The 21795-nt window shown below is 30.7% G+C and overlaps 1 protein-coding gene across 1 annotated transcript in view; it reads right to left on the minus strand.

Moving 5' to 3' along the window:
- Positions 1-21795, minus strand: part of LOC111717526 (uncharacterized) — a 47222-nt gene that overhangs the window by 17379 nt on the left and 8048 nt on the right. Inside the window, exons 7-20 of the mRNA XM_023493025.1 lie at positions 18244-18392; positions 17302-17450; positions 16844-16904; positions 15076-15180; positions 14557-14611; positions 14213-14295; positions 13021-13155; positions 12080-12161; positions 10813-10887; positions 9556-9622; positions 9190-9283; positions 6858-6918; positions 1203-1292; positions 521-576 (exon numbers count right to left, since the gene is read on the minus strand). Of these exons, the coding sequence (XP_023348793.1) occupies positions 521-576; positions 1203-1292; positions 6858-6918; positions 9190-9283; positions 9556-9622; positions 10813-10887; positions 12080-12161; positions 13021-13155; positions 14213-14295; positions 14557-14611; positions 15076-15180; positions 16844-16904; positions 17302-17450; positions 18244-18392 (1262 nt within the window). The remainder of the gene's footprint in view (positions 1-520; positions 577-1202; positions 1293-6857; positions 6919-9189; positions 9284-9555; positions 9623-10812; positions 10888-12079; positions 12162-13020; positions 13156-14212; positions 14296-14556; positions 14612-15075; positions 15181-16843; positions 16905-17301; positions 17451-18243; positions 18393-21795) is intronic.

A 21795-nucleotide genomic window follows, 5' to 3' on the forward strand; every position in this document is an offset into this window, starting at 1 on the left:
ATAAGTGTTTTAACTAGGCATGTTTTACAAACTGTACATATTTGAACACACCTTGATGAAATTATACAAATTTATTTACAATTTATTTTAAGGACAACAAAGCAGTTAGTTAGAAAAAAGTCTTTTAGGAGAAGTCAAACAACTTAAAAACACTTTAATAAGGAAATTAAATTAACATAACATTATTGCTTGTAAAAGGATAGATTTTCTAATTGTTATATCTTTGCAACCTGATGTTGTGGACATTTAATATTTAAAATTATGAATTCTGCTGGATCAGATAGTCAGAGTTTGAAATATCAAAGGTTTGCCCCATGTTGCAAATTTACAAGGTTTTGAAAATCAGAATGGTCGGATGCTTTGCTGAAAAAAAAAATTAAAAAATCAGAACTTACGAACACAACAAACACTTTTGTTTCTGATAAACTTAATGATTAATTGTTACAAATATTTGTGCTGGAATGATTGATTGATATTTCATCTATAATTAAGAAATTGTTCTGTTAAACAAAAAGCTTACCTTTCTTCCACACAGGAGGACAGCAACTAGTAGAGAGAGACACACAACACAACCTCCTATAACACATATATTATAATACATTGCTAAGAAAAAGCTATTGCATTCTAAATGAAAATTACAGTTAGCTATATACATTGAACACTCTGTGTGGATTAAATATAGCTACTGTTCACATTTTCCTTAAAGGAAGCAACATTCTTTAAAAAGGTAGCAGTTATTATTTTCACGTTGAATGTTGGAGCAATAGCGTTTTTTTATATTGATAATATTGAAAGTTTTATTTATCGTTTTAATACAACTTCAAGATTTCAGAAAGGGTTGCTTATATAAATTTTTGTTTTATCCAAAAAAAATCTAAAAACACCCAAGAAATAGTTTTGGGTCGTTTACCTATATTCTCTGCCAGGATCAAAATTTGACATAAAATACGAAAAGCAGATGTTTAGCAAACAGTTTTGAAAAATTTGCTATTTTTACGCGATACCAACTTTGGAAAAGTTAGACAAAAAACAATCCAGAACCGAACCAATGGAATGCACAAAATGCACATCACTAGATGGAAAATGGTTTGTTTTAAAATATTGTTTAGGCTTTTGGACTTCTATGAGGTTCCACAAAAATCTTAGAAGTGATACAAATTTCAAAATTGTGTATTCCGAACATTTGCTTTGGGTCGACTTACCTGCTGCAACAGAGATGATTATTGTAAGTGGTGAGTCCTGACCAGGTTCAGTATTAGATGCAGCATCCTTCCACAGTTTAGGATTCGTCACTTAATATATATATATATATAAATATATTTACAGGGTGTACCAAGAAACATTACAGCGGAGAGAAAACTTAAACGTCGTCTTTTAACTTTGAGTTCTAAAATTTGTTGAAAGAAAAGGATCAAATTTGTATTCCAAAGTCATATTTAATTTACATATGAACTTTATATAGGTCTGAACAGTTTTACATAGTAGTTGAACTCGGTATGGATTGTTAAACTAAGTATATGAACTAGTTCTGGCTAGTTTACCTAGGTAGTTGAACTAGGTATGACTAGTTTAATTATGTTCTAGGGATGGCTATTTTAACCAAGTAGTTTAACTACGTACTTCAACTAGGTATGGCTAGTTTAACCAAGTAGTTTAACTACGTACTTCAACTAGGTATGGCTAGTTTATTCAAGTATGTTTAACTACGTACTTCAACTAGGTATGGCTAGTTTAACCAAGTATGTTTAACTAGGTACTTCAACTAGGTATGGCTAGTTTAACCAAGTATGTTTAACTAGGTACTTCAACTAGGTATGGCTAGTTTAACCAAGTATGTTTAACTAGGTACTTCAACTAGGTATGGCTAGTTTAAAAAAGTAGTTTAACTAAGAACTTCAACTAGGTATGGCTAGTTTAACCAAGTATGTTTAACTTGGTACTTCAACTAGGTATGGCTAGTTTAACCAAGTATGTTTAACTTGGTACTTCAACTAGGTATTTATTTTTAAATTAAGATTTTTAAAATAAAATTTAGAAAGAGCAGTGAATTTTTTCTCCGACCGTTTGAAAACTCAAATTAACACTGTAAATTTTTAAAAAGAAAAGTTTAAAAATTTAAATGTCAAGACAATATTTGATTAATATTTGAAAGTCATCTATTCAAATTTCAAGGTTTTCTTTTTGATAATTAAATTTTCATGTTCCACACATTACGCATAAAATAATGAAAAATCAAGTAAAAACTATACTTGATCTGAAGGAATTGAGTTTTTGCCACAAACTCATATATATTTGCAACCTGACGGTGTAAACCTGTAATTTATCAAACTTAGATTATTTGATCTAATATGCAAAATTCATAAAATCATGAAATCTAAGTTTTTAACTCTGTTCCTTCCTAAATACAAAATGGTAAATCTATATCATTTTGAGGCTTTGCCACAAACTCTGATTTTCAAATCTCTTTATTTGTGGAACCCATTCACGGGCAGCCATAGTACATTTGAATTTCCGAGCCAGGTCAACCTTTCCGATCCCAGTTTGTACTTTACCTAGCTCTATGGACAGGACTAGCCGGTGCAACAAGGTTGACGCGGTCAGACTTTTTGCTTCATATAGGTTCAATTTACTTTTACTAAAGAGACAGAGGTGCGTGCATTGTCGGAGACCTTAGATCAAATAATAAAAAATTGAAATATTAAGAGTTTGCACCATACAGGTTGAGAAGATAGATATTAGAAAATTTAAGATTTAGTTGAAGACTTTAATTATGGTTTTTAAACTTTACGTGGATCAGACTTAAAATTTATGTTTTATAATAAATAACTATGAATGTCATAATTCACGCACCCCTGACCTTTCAGTAAAAGTAAATTCAACCTAAAGTCTGACCGCGTGAACTTTGTTGCACCGGCTAGTCCTATTCAGTGTCTGCTTTATTCGTCCGGGCGATACAGTACAAACTGTGACCGGAAAGGTTGACCCGGCGCGGAAATTCAAATGTACTACGGCTGCCCGTGAATTAAAGTTTAAGGCCAGATAGACATACTTTCACGTAACCCTTCATTTATAGAGTGGCAGATCCGATTCACGATGGTATTATTAAAAGCTTGGTCTGACCGAGATCAAATTATATATCCAATATACAAATGTTTAAAATTTTGCGTTAGCATTAGCATGACATTACGATCACTAGAAAAAAATGTTCTTTTACTTGTTTTGTTATCTTCTTACTCTGTTATAATTAATTTACTTATTTTGTTATCTTCTTACTCTGTTATACTTAATTAACTTATTTTGTTATCTTCTTACTCTGTTATAGTTAATTTACTTATTTTTTTATCTTCTTACTCTGTTATAGTTAATTTACTTATTTTATTATCTTCTTACTCTGTTATACTTAATTAACTTATTTTGTTATCTTCTTACTCTATTATAGTAAATTAACTTATTTTGTTATCTTCTTACTCTGTTATAGTTAATTTACTTATTTTTTTATCTTCTTACTCTGTTATAGTTAATTTACTTATTTTATTATCTTCTTACTCTGTTATACTTAATTAACTTATTTTGTTATCTTCTTACTCTATTATATAGCTAATTTACTTATTTTGTTATCTTCTTACTCTGTTATAGTTAATTCACTTATTTTGTTATCTTCTTACTAGATACCTATTAGGTAAACATTGAATGTAATACAAAACAAAAGTTTGTTTGGTTAAACAAAGAAATAATATTCGAGATTAGTAGATAAGTGATGTAGAAAAGAGAAATGAGATGTAGAGAAGTAATGTAAAAAAGTGATGTAAAGAAGTAATATAGATAAGTGATGTAGAGAAGTGATACAGAGAAGTGATGTAGAGAAGTAATGTAAAGAAATGATGTAGAGAAGTAATATAAACAAGTCAGTTATATAAGTGATGTAGAAAAGTGATGTAAAGAAGTAATAGAAGAGAAGTAATGTAGAGAATTGATACAGAGAAGTGATATAGAGAAGTGTTGTAAAGAATTGATATAGAGAAGTGTTGTAAATAAGTTATGTAGAAAAGTGATAAAGAGAAGTTATGTAAAGAAGTGATGTAGAGAAGTAATGTAAAAAATTGAGCTATATAAGTGATGTAGAGAAATGCATGATGTAGAGAAGTGATGTAGAGAAGTGATGTAAAGAAGAAATATAGAGAAGTTATGTAGAGAAGTGATGTAGAGAAGTGATGTAGAGAAGTGATGTAGAAAGTGATATAGAGAAGTGACGTAGAGAAGTGATATAGAGAAGTGATGTAGGTAAGTGATGTAAAGCATTGATAGAGAGAAGTGTTGTAGATAAGTGATGTAGAGTTAATTGATGTCAAGAAATGATGTTGAGAGGTAATGTAAAGAAGTGAGTTATATAAGTGATGTAGAGAATTGATGTAGAGAAGTGATGTAAAGAAGTGATGTAGAGAAGTGATATAGAGAAGTGATGTAAAGAAATTATGTCGATAAGTGATGTAAAGAAGTGATATAGAGAACTGATGTAAAGAAGTGATATATAGAAGCGATGTAAATAAGTGATATATATAAGTAATGTAAAGAAGTGATATAGAGCAGTGATGTAAAGAAGTGATATATAGAAGTGATGTAGAGAAGTGATATAGAACAGTGATGTAAAGAAGTGATATAGAGAAGTGAACGGTCTGGCTATGAATAAATCTGCAATAAATTAGAATACTGAAGAGAAAGAGTGTTGAATTATGTAAATCAGTTCTTCTCTAGATGTAAAACTAAATAGTGAAGGTAAATTTTTTTTTTCTTTTTTGAGAGAAAAAAATCTGTTTTTTTAAAGGGGTGGGGGGTAATATGAAAAGCTCATATAACAAAGTTTGACGAAAGTATACGTCTCTTTGCGGATGAAAGTTTTTTTCTGGCTGGTGGACCTTGTTAGAGTTTTTATTATTTTAGACGGTAATAAAGAGAAAATCTGAATAAGTTATGAAACCGTGTAAATCGAATAAAAAGATATAATTTAAGATTTGAGGCCGGAAATATTTCCTCAGAAACTCGAACAGTCAGAAGATTAAATTAAAATTAAGAATATGCAAATCTACAACTTGTCTTGACTCAACTTCTTGGGTAAGAGGCAATTCTTGAAATGAATAGAAAATATTTTAGAATATTTATACATCCGAAGAGCTTTGTAATATTAAAAGTAGGGGTTGGGATGTATACGCAAAATCAGACACCTCATTTGGGTTCAATAAGAAGTCATAGAATGTAGTCTTTTCTATAATTTAAAAAGATTTTAGGACTTTTTAAGCATTTCCATCACCAAAAACTTGCGTTTTTTACGTAATTTGTAGTTAGAAATGCATAACTTTATTATCTTCTTAGATACACTTTATCTAAAACAGATTGCAATGTAAATGGTTAAAAAAAAATTGGCTACTTAAAACCAAGGTTTTTCGAGCCTTGCTCACGTTACTGGCCTAAAATTCTGCTTTAGACTATTACAAAATTATAATTAATAACATCTAACAAATTTTCTTTTAAACAATGTGGTATTTTTCATACATATAAGATCCGTACAAAAAATCACAAATTTAGCTTTATTTTAACAGGAGAGCATCCTATCCTATAACTGAAGTTTTTACCGTGTCGTTATTTTCCCACCATTTTTAGCACCTAATGATTAATTTATTTGATAACTAGAGTTTTAATGTTGATTGTTTGAATTTAAAACCAGTACTACTGCAGCCAATGACGTCATATAAAAGTGTACAGAGCGTACACACTATTCGGATACATTCCTAATGCCCTATCTTCTACTATTCTACCGTCTTTGTATATATATATATATATATATATATATGTAAAACTGAGAAGCTGCTCTGATTATCGCTTTATAGTTGTAAATATCTTTATCTATGTATAAATTTGGCTTGCCTGTTTTGGTGTCTGTTTGTTTGTTTGTATCCAATAAACGTCAAAACGGCTGAACCGATCGGGCCCAAATTTTTTGTGGGACATCTAGGGACCCCAGGGAAGGTTTATGAATGATCAAAATTTCAAATATAACATGTTCACAATCAATTTAGAAGATGGGCGCGAAGCGCCCTCTAAGGCTAGTATATATCAATATGTATATATATTTTCTTAAAATAAGTTTAGATTATTTTTTATTGTTTATTGATAAACATTTTTGCTGGAAACACTGACACCCGTCAGCAGAATTTCGACTTCTAGAGAACATCATAAGACACGAGAAACATGTTTGAATAAAATATTAAAAGCGTAATCTGACCGGCCATGCAACCATTGCGATGCTCTATCTTGAAACCTTTATTTAATGAATATTGTGAAAGATATTGTCGATTTTCTAGGTTAAAAAGTATTTAGTTTTGATGATTCCTATGTGTGTTCTGTAGAAGTATAGAGCACAAGTCACTTTTGTAAAGAACCCACAAGTTAAATTAATTCGTTTCCTAAATGACAAATATTGATATCTAACTCATGCTTGATCAGAAAAAGCATTTAATAAATTCTGTAGTTACAAAATTTCATCCAGATTACAGAAACCCAATTCCTGGTGAAACTGGTTTAGTTTCTCCACTTTTCGGGAAAAAAATTGAAAGGAATCAAGTCTTTGCCACAAACTCTGATAGCCTAATCCCTATATCTTCGCAACCCAATGTTGTAGACCTTTAATATTTCAAACTGTGACTTCTGTTAGATCAACCAGTCTAAGTTTGAAATATCAAAGATTTACACCATAAGGATAAAGATTGAAAAATTTAAGTTTGTGGCCAAGACTCAATTCCTCTAAATTCCTCAACCCTGGGCGAGAACCGGAAGCACCGGCCCTGAAAATTAAAGTTTCTCACCAACTACGTGGGAACCAGACCCTGGCATAGCTTCCTCCAAAACCACAGCCTCACTCATACCCTTCAAATATATATTTAAAGGGATTGATCACGGAATAGAAAAATATTTAAAGGGATTGATCACGGAATAGAAAAATATTTTTAGGGATTGATCACGGAATAGAAAAATATTTAAAGGGATTGATCACGGAATAGAAAAATATTTAAAGGGATTGATCACGAAATAGAAAAATATTTAAAGGGATTGATCACGAAATAGAAAAATATTTAAAGGAATTGATCACGGAATAGAAAACTATTAAAAGGGATTTTTCAAGAAATAGGAAAAATTTAAAGGGATTTTATTACACACCACTAGAAAGAATTAGAAGGTCAATTTTGATAGACATTACTGGTCAGATTTTGTGACTTTGCAGCTTATCTAGCTTCGATTTTACGAACCAGTATGAGACAACAGATATTGACACATCTAAAAGTTTTTTTTCTAAACAAGAGGAGATTTATATCATTTAATTTAATTTAATGGCAAATTTTCTTTTTATTTGAAAGATCAATCGGATGTTGTTTTCTTTCTTTCCGAAGTTTTTAAAGAGAATTTAATATAAATCTTCTGATTTCTCAAAAATGGTGTGCAAACTTGTTTTCAGCTTTACTCTGCTTGTATACAGGTTTTAGCAGACAATAAAACAAGAAAAAGTAAATTTAGAAAAATTGTGTTGAAGTCTGCAGTCTGCTATCTTGAATTGAATTTTGCAAATATTTAGTGTCCCAGTGGGCCTACAGTAGCTCAAACATTTGTCATCAAACAAAGGAATTGAGTTTTTGCCACAAACTCAAATTTTGTAATCCCTATATCTTTACAACCTGATAGTGTAAGTCTTTGATATTTCATACTTAGATTACTTAACAGCATTCATAGTTTGAAATATCAAAGGTCTCAACCATTTGGGTTGCTAAGACACAGGGATTATAATGTTTGAGTTTGCGGCAAAAAACTCAACTCCTTTGATTAAAGCATAAACTTGTTAAGATTGTACAAGGTACTATTGCAAGGAAAGTTATTTCAGAGGTGTACGCATTTTTTGTACTGCAGTGTACTGTCTCTGGGGGGTAGTGTAAACAAAAGACGGATGTCGAAGCCTGACATGGAATCCATTTTCACAAAATAATCCATGAAATAATCTGGTCATAGGAAACTATTATGTGAATTTTCAAAATTATCAAAATTAGTGTTTTTATCCTCCTCGGATACAGACGAACACTGTTGCATGTATTCTTGTTTACAAATTCCGCCCAGAGAGAACTGGTTTCAATATGTACACAGATAGGGTTGTTAATCGTTTTTGTAAACGATCGTTAAACGATCGTTTTTTGTTTCGTTTTCAAAAACAATCGTTTCGTTTTCGGAAAAAAAACAATCGTTTTTAAAAACGACCCACTCGTTTTGAACTTTTAGAAAACGAATACAGAGTATACGCAACTGCAAATAACTTTCCTTGCATTACACCCTTTTGATTGTATAACTTGTTCTTGTAAACCAAGAACCCAGTCTACCCAGTACCCAGTGTACCCAGTACCCAGTGTACCCAGTGTTCTTGTAAACCAAGTACCCAGTGTACCCAGTACCCAGTGTACCCAGTGTTCTTGTAAACCAAGTACCCAGTGTACCCAGTACCCAGTGTACCCAGTGTTCTTGTAAACCAAGTACCCAGTGTACCCAGTACCCAGTGTACCCAGTGTTCTTGTAAACCAAGTACCCAGTGTAGCCTTTAAATAATAAGATTGTTTAACCTAAGTAATGAATTTCAATAGCAATTAAAAACAATAATCGTGCAATGTATATTTTATGCTCATTCCACCAAAAAAGTTAATTTTCAAGCTATTCATAAACTATTAGGTATTTAACAACATACAATTTTGCTTATTTCATCTTCCTATTCACAAGTTTTTGACTCTCACTATAGTTTTCGGTGCAATGATGTGCAATACTCTGACCCAAGGTAATGAGACAAGGAAAGCAAATTGTTGTTGCGTATTCTCTGCGTACATATTGAAACCAGTTCTTTCTGGGTGGTATTTGTAAGCAAGAATAGTTACACCTGTGTTCTTCTAGTATCCGAGGAAGATAAAAGCATTTAATTTTGATAAGTTTGATAATTAACATAATAATTTCCTATAACCAGAATATTTCAAAGATTTTTAGATGAAGATGGATCCCATGTCATGTAACATCCGTCTTGTGTTTACATTACTGCCAAGTGACAGTGCACTGCAGTACTAAAAATGCGTATGTATAGTGTTTAGTAGAGAGTAGTAAATATAAAAATAATACCTTCACATTTTCTGCATAAAGATAGATCTTGAGGTCAGATCCTAGATCTAGATGTGAAACCTCAAAAACAGGAACTTTGTTTGTAGCTTGAAATCTAAAAAAAAATTTATTCATTAAAAAAGTCTGAGGATAAAAAACCTTCATTTTTATTAAATATTTTTCCTTTTCAAAAATAAAAAATTATTGATTTTGCGTTTAAAAAAAGACACTTTGATCTTTAGTTGCCTTAGATATGCATAGTTTTGAACTGCTTTTTTTGGCAAAATTCTCATCGATTTTGTTTGCAAACTTTTAATGACTGTGAAAGATGTAAGGATGAAAAACAGTACAACGAAATTATTAAGTTTGAATAAAAAAATTCTTCACCTCAATTCCATATTCTCAGTTTCGAAGACTTGAAGAAGAAAGTTAGCCGGTAGTCCTCCGTCAAATCCTAGAAATAAACAAACTGAGGATTTAGATTTTTAAATTTTTCTTTTAACTTATTTAGCAGGCTAACATAAAACAGTATCGAGTATTGAAATGAAATTAAGATTGAAATCAAAAGTGGTCGGTGTGTTAACGGTGTGTTAAAATATCAATATATACTAGATGATGTGCCCGGCGTCGCCCGTGGAATTTTAGAAACATTTGTAATTCTAATTTTGAAAAAAGCTTATGTTAGCCACGAAGTAAACAAGGGTTCCCTCTAAAAATTGTCATCCTATTTGGTTCATCCGCTTGGCTAACTATAGCTACCATATATATATATATATATATAAATATATACACACATATCTACATCCTAATGGTCTAGCTGTGGTCAACCTCACTGGAGTTGAGGTTGAAAGATTAAGAAAACAAGTGTTTAAACTATTCAAGTCCCTAGGCCTGAAGGTTACTATTGAAGCAAACATTACTGAAACTGATTTCTTAGATCTATATCTCAATTTGAAGGACTGCACATATAGACCTTATAGGAAAGGCAATAATCCAATCCTGTATATCAATGCTAAGTATTTTTTAAAAGGGAAAATTATTGCAACGAAATGTTTGTAATAATTTTTTAGAAAATACGCAATATGTGATGAAAAAATCTTGGAATTGTAGTTGTTCAAAGAATTGTAGCTACTGAGGATCGTCATGATAGACGTGAAACATTATGTTTAGTATAATTCTTTTTTTAATAAAAATGTGAAGTTAAAAATTGAAATACATCCTAATATTAATATGAGCGAAAAAGCTTTATTCTATAGAAGATATGCTCACCACCCTGCACTGTATATGTATGTCGTTACCTGCATCCAAACAGATTATCAAGTACAATAGGTAGCAACAGAGAAATGGACCAATCAATATATACAAATATGTCAAATATAACAAGGAAAACGAAATTTTCTCAAATTTGTTTTGACATGTTTACCAAGATTATATAAAAAGTGTAAAAACAGGAAATAAAGAACGCATAAAATTTCACTTGTTTTACTGTAAGATACGCACTTTCTTCTATAATTATTACTATTATTAATAATGTTGTCGGACACAAAAACTAAGTTGACACTTGTGACGTCAGAAATCAGCTGTACGTTTCCATCTGTTATACTAGAAGTTATTTGGTTATCACTAATAAAATAAAATATTTACCTTCTTGACATTCGATCTTCATCGAAGAGAGAGTTTTGTTTGTAACTTGACACTCAGTCAATGCCGATGGTCTTCCTACACAATTATTCTTTAACCCTATAAAAGCTGGGGGTCTGAATCCAATTGTTCATGGCCAGCTCCAAGAAAAAAATAAGACCGATAACTTAATAGTTTGGGTGCTAGGGAGGGTGGAAAAAAATGCATAAAAAAGGTTCAAAAACAAGAAAATATAATGACACATGTTTCTATGTTTTTCAAGGGCTTTTCAAAAATATAGTTTTTTGATCTGTAGCTTTAGACACAAAAAGTTATGGACTATTTCAGAATTTTTTTCACAGACCCTATAAATTAAAAAAAAATCCTTAAATTTACTTTACATTAAAAGTCACAAAATTTCACGGCGACAGTGTCAAAAATGAGAGTGCTAGGACAAAAAAACGCCCCCCCCCCCAGCCTGTAAAGGGTTAATTCACTTCTTCTTTGTTTGTCTAATAACATGAATTAAAGATAATATATCCAGGGTTACGCACACAGAATGAGACTGTCAGACGACTGTACGGAATTTATTAAGTTCCTTTTTATTGATTTATGCTTTCCTTACATTTAAAAACAAAACTCATTAAGTAAACCATTTAAAGACTTAATTAAAGACATTTATATATTAAAAATAGCATTTACCCACAACGAATGAGACTTTGCAGAGACTTGAGAAACCAAAAACAAAGCTTCAAATCGTCATATTTTTTTAGTTTAGTCTTCTTTACAGTCTCATCATTTGTGGGTAACTCTATATAGTATGTGAAATATGTAAAGCCAGGAATAAGTTAAACTCTTGCCAGCGAACTAGTTCAAATATATTAAAATAGGTCCCTGATGAAGTTTGACTTTGGGCTTTATAAATACAGCGTATGCATGATTGATGTAAACCTTTGATATTTCAATTTTAAAAACCATTAGAATTATAAATTTTAATTTAGAATCTATGTACATAGTTCAATTAAAAATGATACAGGTATAATGTCGTATTTATTACGTCAAAAGTAAGAAAACTTGGAATGTCGTCCTTGTTCGAGTTCTGGGAGTTCTTGAATCACTACTTTTGAGACCAAGATTGATTTTAAAAATAGGTTAGATGTTAATTTTAAAATTATTTTCAAATTTCAGAATAAGAAATAATAAGAAGACGAGAATTACATTGTCTTCTGTTTCTCATCGTATTAAAATATATTTCATATGCCATTACTCATTATAAAATATTATTATTAACCTGTTGGAAGTATCTGGAAACTACAGGGTTTAGACATCTGACCAACTGCATTCTCACTCATACAAAATAGGGATCCATAGTCCTTAATTCAATTAAAAATGGTAAAAAATGATTACTTGATAATTTTCTAATTCCTATAAAATATCATGATCGTTTAAGCTATTTAAACTTGAAATCATATTAAAAATATTTGAATTGAAAAGTTTATCTGCACAGGTTGCAATGATATAGCAACGAGAAAATGAAATAGTGTAATTTATTTCTATAAATCAAGAAGTTCTATGTTTTTGAAAAAATGGAGTAGTGCAGCTGTAATGGAACACAGCATGAATATAGTACATCTGTACTGGAACTCAATATGTTGTAGTACAGCTGTAATAGAACTCAATATGTAGTATTACAGCATGTAATGGAACTCAAAATGTAGTAGTGCAGCTGTAATGGTTAAACATGTAGTTGTATAGCTGTGATGGAACTCAATATGGAGTAGTACAGCTGTAATGGAACTCAACATGTAGTAGTACAGCTGTAATGGAACTCAAAATGTAGTAGTGCAGCTGTAATGGTATTCAACATGTAGTAGTATAGCTGTGATGGAACTCAATATGGAGTAGTACAGCTGTAATGGAACTCAAAATGTAGTAGTGCAGCTGTAATGGTATTCAATATGTAGTAGTATAGCTGTGATGGAACTCAATATGGAGTAGTACAACTGTAATGAAACTCAATATGTAAAATTACAGCTGTTATTTAACTCAACATTTACCAGTACAGCTGTAATTGAACTTAACATGTAGTACCACAGCTGAAATGGAACTCAATATGTAAAATTACAGCTGATATGGAACCGTTTTTAATTAAGTAGTAATACAGCTGTATTGGAACTCAACATGTAGTAGTTCAGTTGTATCAAAAATCTACAGCGGGAATGAAACTCTTACCTTAGATGATTTAGGAACGAACTGCAATGAAGAAGCTAACCCAGCTTGATGAAAACTATCTGTTCCAATCCATTCTTCAATCTCAGAGTTATTAAAGAACCAACGAAAATTCACCGTGGGCGGAAAAGCATCAACCTTGAAAAAGGTACAGTGAGAAACATAAGATTATGGAAAAAAGAAAAGTGAGAACCATAAGATTATGGAAAAAGGTAAAGTGAGAACCATACGATTATGGAAAAAGTTAAAGTGAGAACCGTAAGATTATGGAAAAAAAACTAGTGATAAACTAAAGTTAAAATTTTAATTAGTCCAGTGAACATGAAACACAGCAATTGTGCAGTGTACACAGGCTCATTTAGGGGTAACAAGTCCGAACTGTGCAAAAAAAAATCTAATACAGCCCATAACCTTTTCGTGACTAAGCTACAGATCTAAAACCGATATTTTTAAAAGTCCTTGAAAAATCGATGAGGAAACGTGTCAAATTTTGATTTTTGCTTATAACAAAAAATATTTTTTACATCTTTTTGACATTTTTTTTAGCATTGTTTTAGACCCATTCCTTAGCACTCAAACTATAAAAGTTATCGGTATAATTTTTGTTTAGTGAGCATAACCTTAAAAAATTGTTCCATGAACATGCATGTTAACCCTATACCTATTCCCTAAAGCCTTTTCAAGACTATACATAGATTCAAACCCCCAGCTTTAAAAGGGTTAAACAATAACGAAATCTAAACACATTATGAACGATGAATGATCAATGAATGGGCATTCAATACAAACTAAAAGAAAATGAAATAACAGTGAATGAACATGGAACAAAAAGTTAAAAAAAACCTTCTTAATTTTTTCTTCTTGAATATGTACCTAACAGTTGATAGCTGTTAATTAAGGTAAATCTATTTCTACAGATAACATCAATAGTACCTCATCATTACCAATATATCTGTACCTGACAGTTGATAACTGTTGGAGTATCTTTTTCTACAGATAACATCAATGGTACATCATCATTACTAATATATCTGTACCTGACAGTTGAGAACTGTTGGAGTATCTTTTTCTACAGATAACATCAATGGTACATCATCATTACTAATATATCTGTACCTGACAGCTGATAACTGTTGGAGTATCTCTTTCTACAGATAAAATCAATAGTACATCATCATTACAAATATATCTGTACCTGACAGCTGATAACTGTTGGAGTATCTATTTCTGCAGATAACATCAATGGTACATCATCATTACTAATGCAGACTGGAGCATCTGTAATTAGAGAGAAAACTTTACCTAACACTCACAACCTTAATACAAACTTTAAATTGGTACAAAGGGATAGTTCGAGATTTACTAAAATATAATAAAAAGTTTTAAAATCTAAACTTTATCAAATCAAAATAAAATTTAAATAAAAAAGAAGTTGTCACGCATATTTTACTGATTTGCTATACACCTTTTTAAACTTCGTAAACATTCCTTTATGAAAATGTTGCTCTTAATATTCTTATTTTGGTTAGTAAAACTTACACATGATATTTAAGGAGAGGGTTCTGCTTACTCCAAATCCTTCAGAATTTATTGCCTAGTGGGCAGAGATAATATTTAACTAACAGCATTTATCAAAATCAACAATTTTTCAAAAAAGTTTAGCAAATTAGTAATAAAAAACTAAAAGAGGCTCATAAAAATATCAAAAATTCAATGATTTTCCTTATGAAACAAATATCCCTATATAAAACCTATTCTGTAATTTGTAAAAATTTTAAAAAAGAGTCCAGAAAATTAATATTAAACTCTTCATTTAAAGGTTTAAAGATAAATTTGTTAGTTCTCAAAGAAGAATACAATGAGACCCAGACAACTGTAGAATATATAGACGCTCTAAAAACTTAATTTAATGATTTAATTAGTCCAATATAGGTAAAAGAAAACAATGCAGACCCATTTCTCATTAAAAGTTGATTTTTAAGGTTGCTAAAATGTCGTCTTCTTACTCCACAGTTTTTGTTTATCCCTGTAAATAAATGCTTGAAATATATCACTCTCCTGACATGAGTACTCTCCACTTGAATTTCTGTTTACTCCCTGGAGTACTAAGCTTTGTGTGCTCCTAATTATACCTTGTTCAGGATTAGCAGATAGTTCGACTCCCTTAAAAGAGAAAAATTAATTAATTTTCTTTTTAAATGAGCCCAGTTCTTTAAATTCTATCCTTTTTTGGAATCGTTATTTTCTGCATTTTTTCATTTCAGGATTTTTGGCTTTACAAGTCATCACAAAGAATTTAAGAGTTTTATTTCCTTATTTTCTAGAGTGAATCCCAGATATATGAATAAATAACAAGAGTTTTTTATAATGTCGTATTCTCAACCTATTTAAGATTAAATGCGCGGGAAAACGAGTTTAATGTGTCAACTGCTGTCCTTCATATTTTACTTTAAGGGCTATTAATTTACATTGAATAAAAATAAAAAACACTTTCTTAAGAATTATCAAAACACTTATGACTCTACAATGAAATTTGGAAATATTTTCATAAATCGTATTTAATTCTTAATTGAAGCTACAAGCATTGATCAGCAGCTTTCTTTTTGTGAAAACCAATGATGCAGCGGTACAACTGTCACACATTTTAAAATAAATTTCAAGACCAAATGTCATGCGCTCTTGCTATGTAATTACAATATCAAGTTAATTTTTTTTTTGAGAAAATGGAGGAAAAAAAAATTGAATAAATTAGAAAACTGATTCATCCAATATGCAATGCAAACCTGGATGCTGCAAAGTTGCATAATGCAAAGATATTTACATAATTTTTATAATTTTGTAAATTGAAGTCTTTTTACATTGTATTTAGATTTATAAAAGGCCCTCCTACATTTAAAATTTGAGATATTGCTCATAAATCTTTTATATACATAATAATCAATTTTTTTCGAACAAAATATGTCTTTTTATTTATGTTTTTAACGAAGATTCATTTAAAAATCCAATATTTTATAACGAAATATTTGTCTAGTCAGAACTTAAGAATTATGTTAAAAAATAATTATAGCTTCGTGGGAGAGGAGGGGGGGGGGGGTGAACTGAAACATTGACATTTTGACATGAAAATATATAAAGGTTTTGCCAAAAACTGTGTTATACAAGATTATTGAAACAAACACTTGTACTGCAGCTTATGACATATCTATCTATTGAACATTTAAATTATAAAGATTATTTTATCAAATAAAATACATAATCGAAATTTTGCATGCAAAGACTTCGCAATCCGACTTTTGCCAAATTGAAAAGTTTTGCAATTCTTAATCTAAGTATTATTTGAAAAGAAAGATTCCCATTGACTGTCTTTAGACGAAAATTGATGTTTAAAGTTTTTATCCGAAGTTTTAAGAAATGTAACAATAGAGTGAGACAAAGAAACCTTCCATTATCAATATATATTCTGCTAAACGGGAAGACTGGATAAAGTAAACCGAAAAAATGTCATAAATCATGCGTCGGCTTGAGACAAGGTTATAATGCAGGGAAAGTTATTTCAGAGGTGAGCGCATCTTTTGTTCTGTAGTGTACTGTCTCTGAGCGGTAATATAAACACATAACGAATGTCGAAGCCTGACATGGGATCCATCTTACACAAAAAAATCAATGAACTATTCTAGTCACTGGAAACTATTATGTGAATCAGCAAAATTATCAAAATTAAATGCTGTTATCCTCCTCGGATACTAAACGAACACTGTTTTATCTTATTTTTTACAAATTCCGCCGAGAGAGAACTGGTTTCAATATGTACGCATAGTGCAAATACCTTTCCCTGCATTATAACCTGGGAGTGAGAGAATATTTTCACGATACCATTTTTCGGCTCTCTAACATTTTTCGGATTATCAAAAAAGAGCCGTAATTTGATTTTGGCATAAATAATGAATTTAAGCCTGGTTTGTGTGGATCCTTAAAAAAAACCTTCATTTCGATGAAAACTATTTATTTCAAAAAATTTAATAAACGTATTTATTTTCCGAAATTAAACCTTTCCAATCCCGACTTTTTGTTTTGAATATTTGGGTCTAAATCAACTTGAAAACATACCCCCCTCTCTCCCGATTGTAAATACATAATTGTCCTGAGGCAGAATTTTAAGAATTTGAGTCTCGGCTCAAATATGGTTGGTTTCACTTAAAACCGTATTTAATGTTTCAATTGAAAGCGTTTTAGGCGGATTTGAGACGCGGCTCAAATTCGTTAAAAGGCCGAATGTTTGTTTACTTACAGAGAACTTTGATCTCCCATGAATCTTCCAGAACCTTCTCTAATCTTCCAGAAACTATAATCTTACAGGTCAGATATCTTCCATCATCTTCTATTATAGGTTTGTACAGAAGCTTACTGGTAGCCACTCCCTGGTATTCAGAGTTCTAAACAAGTGATATTTGAAAATTAATTATTTTCCATATTAATTTATTTCCTATTTGCATATATTAGGTAAAAAATTAATTATTTTTAGCATCTATTATGTATAAATTATGCATTAGTGATACTAATAACATATAAATTTGAGTTAGTGGCAAAGACTTAGAAAGTATGATTTTTTTATTTTAAATTGATCAAATGAATCAAATAAGCATCTTATCACTGCTTAATAAACCATTTATTTAATGAAGGAAAAATATAAAAGGAAATGTCCTTATGTAAAATTCATTTACAATATATTTTCTGCAAAATTTAGGTATTTTAACATATATTATGTTACTTTCAACATATATCATGTAAAAATTAAATATTTTGAGCATAAATTATGTAAAATTTAGGTATTTTTAACAAACATTTTATAAAATCAGTTATTTTTAACAAAAACTATGTAAGTATTAATATTTCAGCATATATTATGTAAAACTTTAATATTTTTAACATATAATTGTGCACAATTTATGTTATATAGTTATTTGACTATAACGTATAAACCTTAATTTTAAAGTTTTGATTAAAATTTTACATAAGCAATCTTTTGAGGAATACAACATTTGTACTATTAAAGATAGATGTTGACATATATTTGTGTGAGACACCGTAGACGCTGACATAAAGAAAAATCTTAATAATGGTATGCAAATCTTATAGTTCCGTCTATATATACCTATAGCATTGATAGGACGATAATAGTCTGTTCTAAACCGATGATATAAATATTTAAAATCCTGTAATAAATGCCTGATATGTCGGATCTAGTTGTTTAGTTCCTATCCACCATTGTATAGAGGGAGGAGGGAATCCTCCAACAGCTCTACATGTCACTTCTCTATCCCTACCCTCCGATACATATGTCGGCTTCTCCAGGATCTCCAGGGCCGTTGGAAACACTAGAAGCAGGTTTCTTATAAATTAACAAGCATAGTGCTCGGCGTGGAATTTTAGTAACACTTGAAAAAAAAATTTTAAATTGAAAAAAAAAATTTTGAAAAAAATATTTCGAATTTGTTGAGACTTTGCCACCCCGGGATAACCTTGGCTTCCCTCAAGAAAAAGGCGTATACAAGTTGAACTTTTTTGCCCGGGCAAAAATTTTGACATTTAACCCTAAACAGGCTTGGGGGGGGGGGGGCGTTTGGCGCCACCCTGTAGTTTTTTTGTCCTAGCACTCTCATTTTTTACACTATCACCGTGAAATTTTTTGAATTTTAATAAATAGTAATTTATAGGATTTTTTGTAAAAAAAAATATTTTTTAAAATTTATAGGGTAGGGGTACAGGGCGGAAGAAAAGTCCGGTCTGTGAAAAAAAGCCCATGACTTTTTTGTGAAAAAAGCTACATATCTAAAACTATATTTTTGAAAAGCCCTTGAAAAAAGCATGTAGAAACATGTGTCACACTTTGATATTTGTTTAAAACAAAAGAAAGTTTCAATTTTTTTTACCCTTTTTTAGGCATTTTTTTCCACCCTCCCTAGCACCCAAAGTATAAAAGTTATCGGTCTAATTTTTTTCTTTGCGAGCTGGCCATGAAAAATTTGGCTATGAACATGCATTTCAATCCTATACCTATTCTCTAAGGCCTTTTTCTAAGGGGGGGGGGGTGCTCCAAACGCCCCCCAGGCTATACATAGATTCAGACCCCCCAGCTTTTATAGGGTTTACAAAATCAATTTTCTAAAAAATAGAAAATTAAAGCAACAATACTTTTGATAATGGAAAATAAAAAATAAAATATTTTAAAAGTAAAAAATGTAAAAAAATTCAATGATCTTCAATAATGAAACCATCGAATATCTTGAAAATGAAATATAGAATATTAATTTCGTCAATTAAAAAACTTAAAATATTTAATTATACATAATAAAAGAATTTCTTGAAACATTGAAATATGCATTTCATAATATTTCTTCAGATTAGATTAGTAAAGTTTTGCATCAATGCAAGCACTATATGTATACTGAATAGTATCTATATACATATATAAAGTTGTAATCTCTGTTTTGCATCAAAGCAAGCACTATATGTATACTCTAATAGTATCTATATACATATATAAAGTTGTAATCTCTGTTTTGCATCAATGCAAGCACTACATGTATACTGAATAGTATCTATATACATATATAAAGTTGTAATCTCTGTTTTGCATCAATGCAAGCACTACATGTATACTGAATAGTATCTATATACAAATATAAAGTTGTAATCTCTGTTTGTCTGTTTGTTTATTTGTCCAATCATAACTCGGGAACCCCTGGACTGATTTGCATCAAAATTTGTATTGGGGAACTCGGGAGACCCATGAGAATGATCTTAGCTTGGTTTGAAGATTCTAAGTTAAGTGGGCCGGTCGACTTTAATAGCAAACATTCAATTTCCCGGTAAAATCGTTCAAGTGCAGGTAAACAGTGGGAGTAACTATGAGAAACCTGGGCAGCGCTGGGTTCCCAAGCTAGTTTTGTATAAATTGACATAATTTGCATTCAAAAATAATAAATAACACAATTAGCTAAAATATGTTACAAACAATTCAAACAATAATAAACAATTCAAATGCTTTTCTTTAATTAATGCACCATCTGTTAAAAAGAAGATGACATTTTCTTTAATATAGTTTCATAAAATTCACTAGCAGTCCCTTTAATATAGGTTTATACAATTCACTAGCAGTCCCTTTAATATAGGTTTATACAATTCACTAGCAGTCCCTTTAATATGGGTTTATAAAATTCACTAGCAGTCCCTTTAATATAGGTTTATACAATTCACTAGTAGTCCCTTTAATATAGGTTTATACAATTCACTAGCAGTCCCTTTAATATACATTGATAACCAGAAAACTCCGAAATAGGAAGACGTCTTTACAGCAATACTTAAGTGTTTTTAATTTTGTTACAAAGCAAATAGTTTTGATATTCTCTTTAATAATCACTTAGTAAATGACTAATAAAGTGAAATGGGTCTGCTTAGACTGACCAATTTCCCATGTTTATTGGACTATTTAAAGTCAAAACTTCAAACTAAAGTAGTCTTCCTATTCCAGAGCTTTCTGGTTATCATTGTATAGTTAGTAAAATGCAATTCTTTCAACATTTGTGTTAGTTACTTTTACCATTAAATACTTTTTACTTACAATTAAGGTTGACTTGTATCTCCCTGGAGAGGGGTAGAGAATCGTTAGTATTGCTAGCCTGACATATTTATACTTTATCCTCAAAACTTATTTATTTGTTTTCAAACTTAATTAAGATTGTAGCTGTCCTAATACTTCGCCGCAACAAAATTTTGCTGCAAAATCTTGTTTTATTTTTTACTTACAGGGTCTGTAGACCTAATTTCAAGTGTCTCTTCAGATTCACAACGGTACCCATTAAAGCTTTGTCTGTTCAAGTATGTTTAGAAAAAATGATTATTTATCAAATGGGGTTTCTCTACAAAAGTGACTAGAAGCTCATTTCTACTGCAGGCAACCAATGTAACAATTATCAGACTTAATTAGTTTTAAAGCTAGCAAAAGCGGCCTTAGTTTCCAAATTATTAATGAGATTAAGATCTCAGGGTACTGTTGTGAATCGGTCATTTTTAAATCCAGGTTCACTTACAATAGCGATAACTGCCCTTATAAAGTTAATAAAAAATAAGCTGTCGCAAGATTACTTTGATCTATAGAAAAAGTATAAAATCAGAAATGGAAAACAATTTAATATGTTACAATAAACGTTTTCAGATAATACAAAATATAGTTTTTCCATTAGAAAATATGGCAATAAACTTTGTTGAGAATTAATCGAGAATTTTCTTTTTCAAAAGTGTTTGCATTTTTTATATTACAAAATGTAAAGGAAAATTTTACAAAGAGAAAAAGGATGGGAGGATTCCGATTTCTCCAGCCCAAAACCAGAATATTATCACGGGCAGCTGTAGTACATTTTAATTTCCGAGCCGGGTCAACCTTTCCGGTCCCAGTTTGTGCTGTAGCTAGCTCTATGATCAGGACTAGCTGGTGCAACAAGGTTGACGCGGTCAGACTTTATGCTTCATATAGGTTGAATTTACTTTTACCAAAAGGGGCAGATTTGCGTGTTATGGAACTCATTTATAAAAATGTAAATTCATGAATAAATACTATGTATTTACAAAAAATAATTGGAAATATCTTTGATCTTTATAAAAATAATTTGCCTTGGCCATAATGAAGTTTGTGTGAACCATAGATTAATTGACAATAATAACTAGATGTTGTCTTTTCAAGATTTATTGGGTATTTCGTTCACAATAACCCTGAGGCAG

This window comes from Eurytemora carolleeae, unplaced genomic scaffold (genome assembly GCF_000591075.1).
Source record: "Eurytemora carolleeae unplaced genomic scaffold, Eaff_2.0 scaffold187, whole genome shotgun sequence".
Lineage (NCBI taxonomy): Eukaryota > Metazoa > Arthropoda > Copepoda > Calanoida > Temoridae > Eurytemora > Eurytemora carolleeae.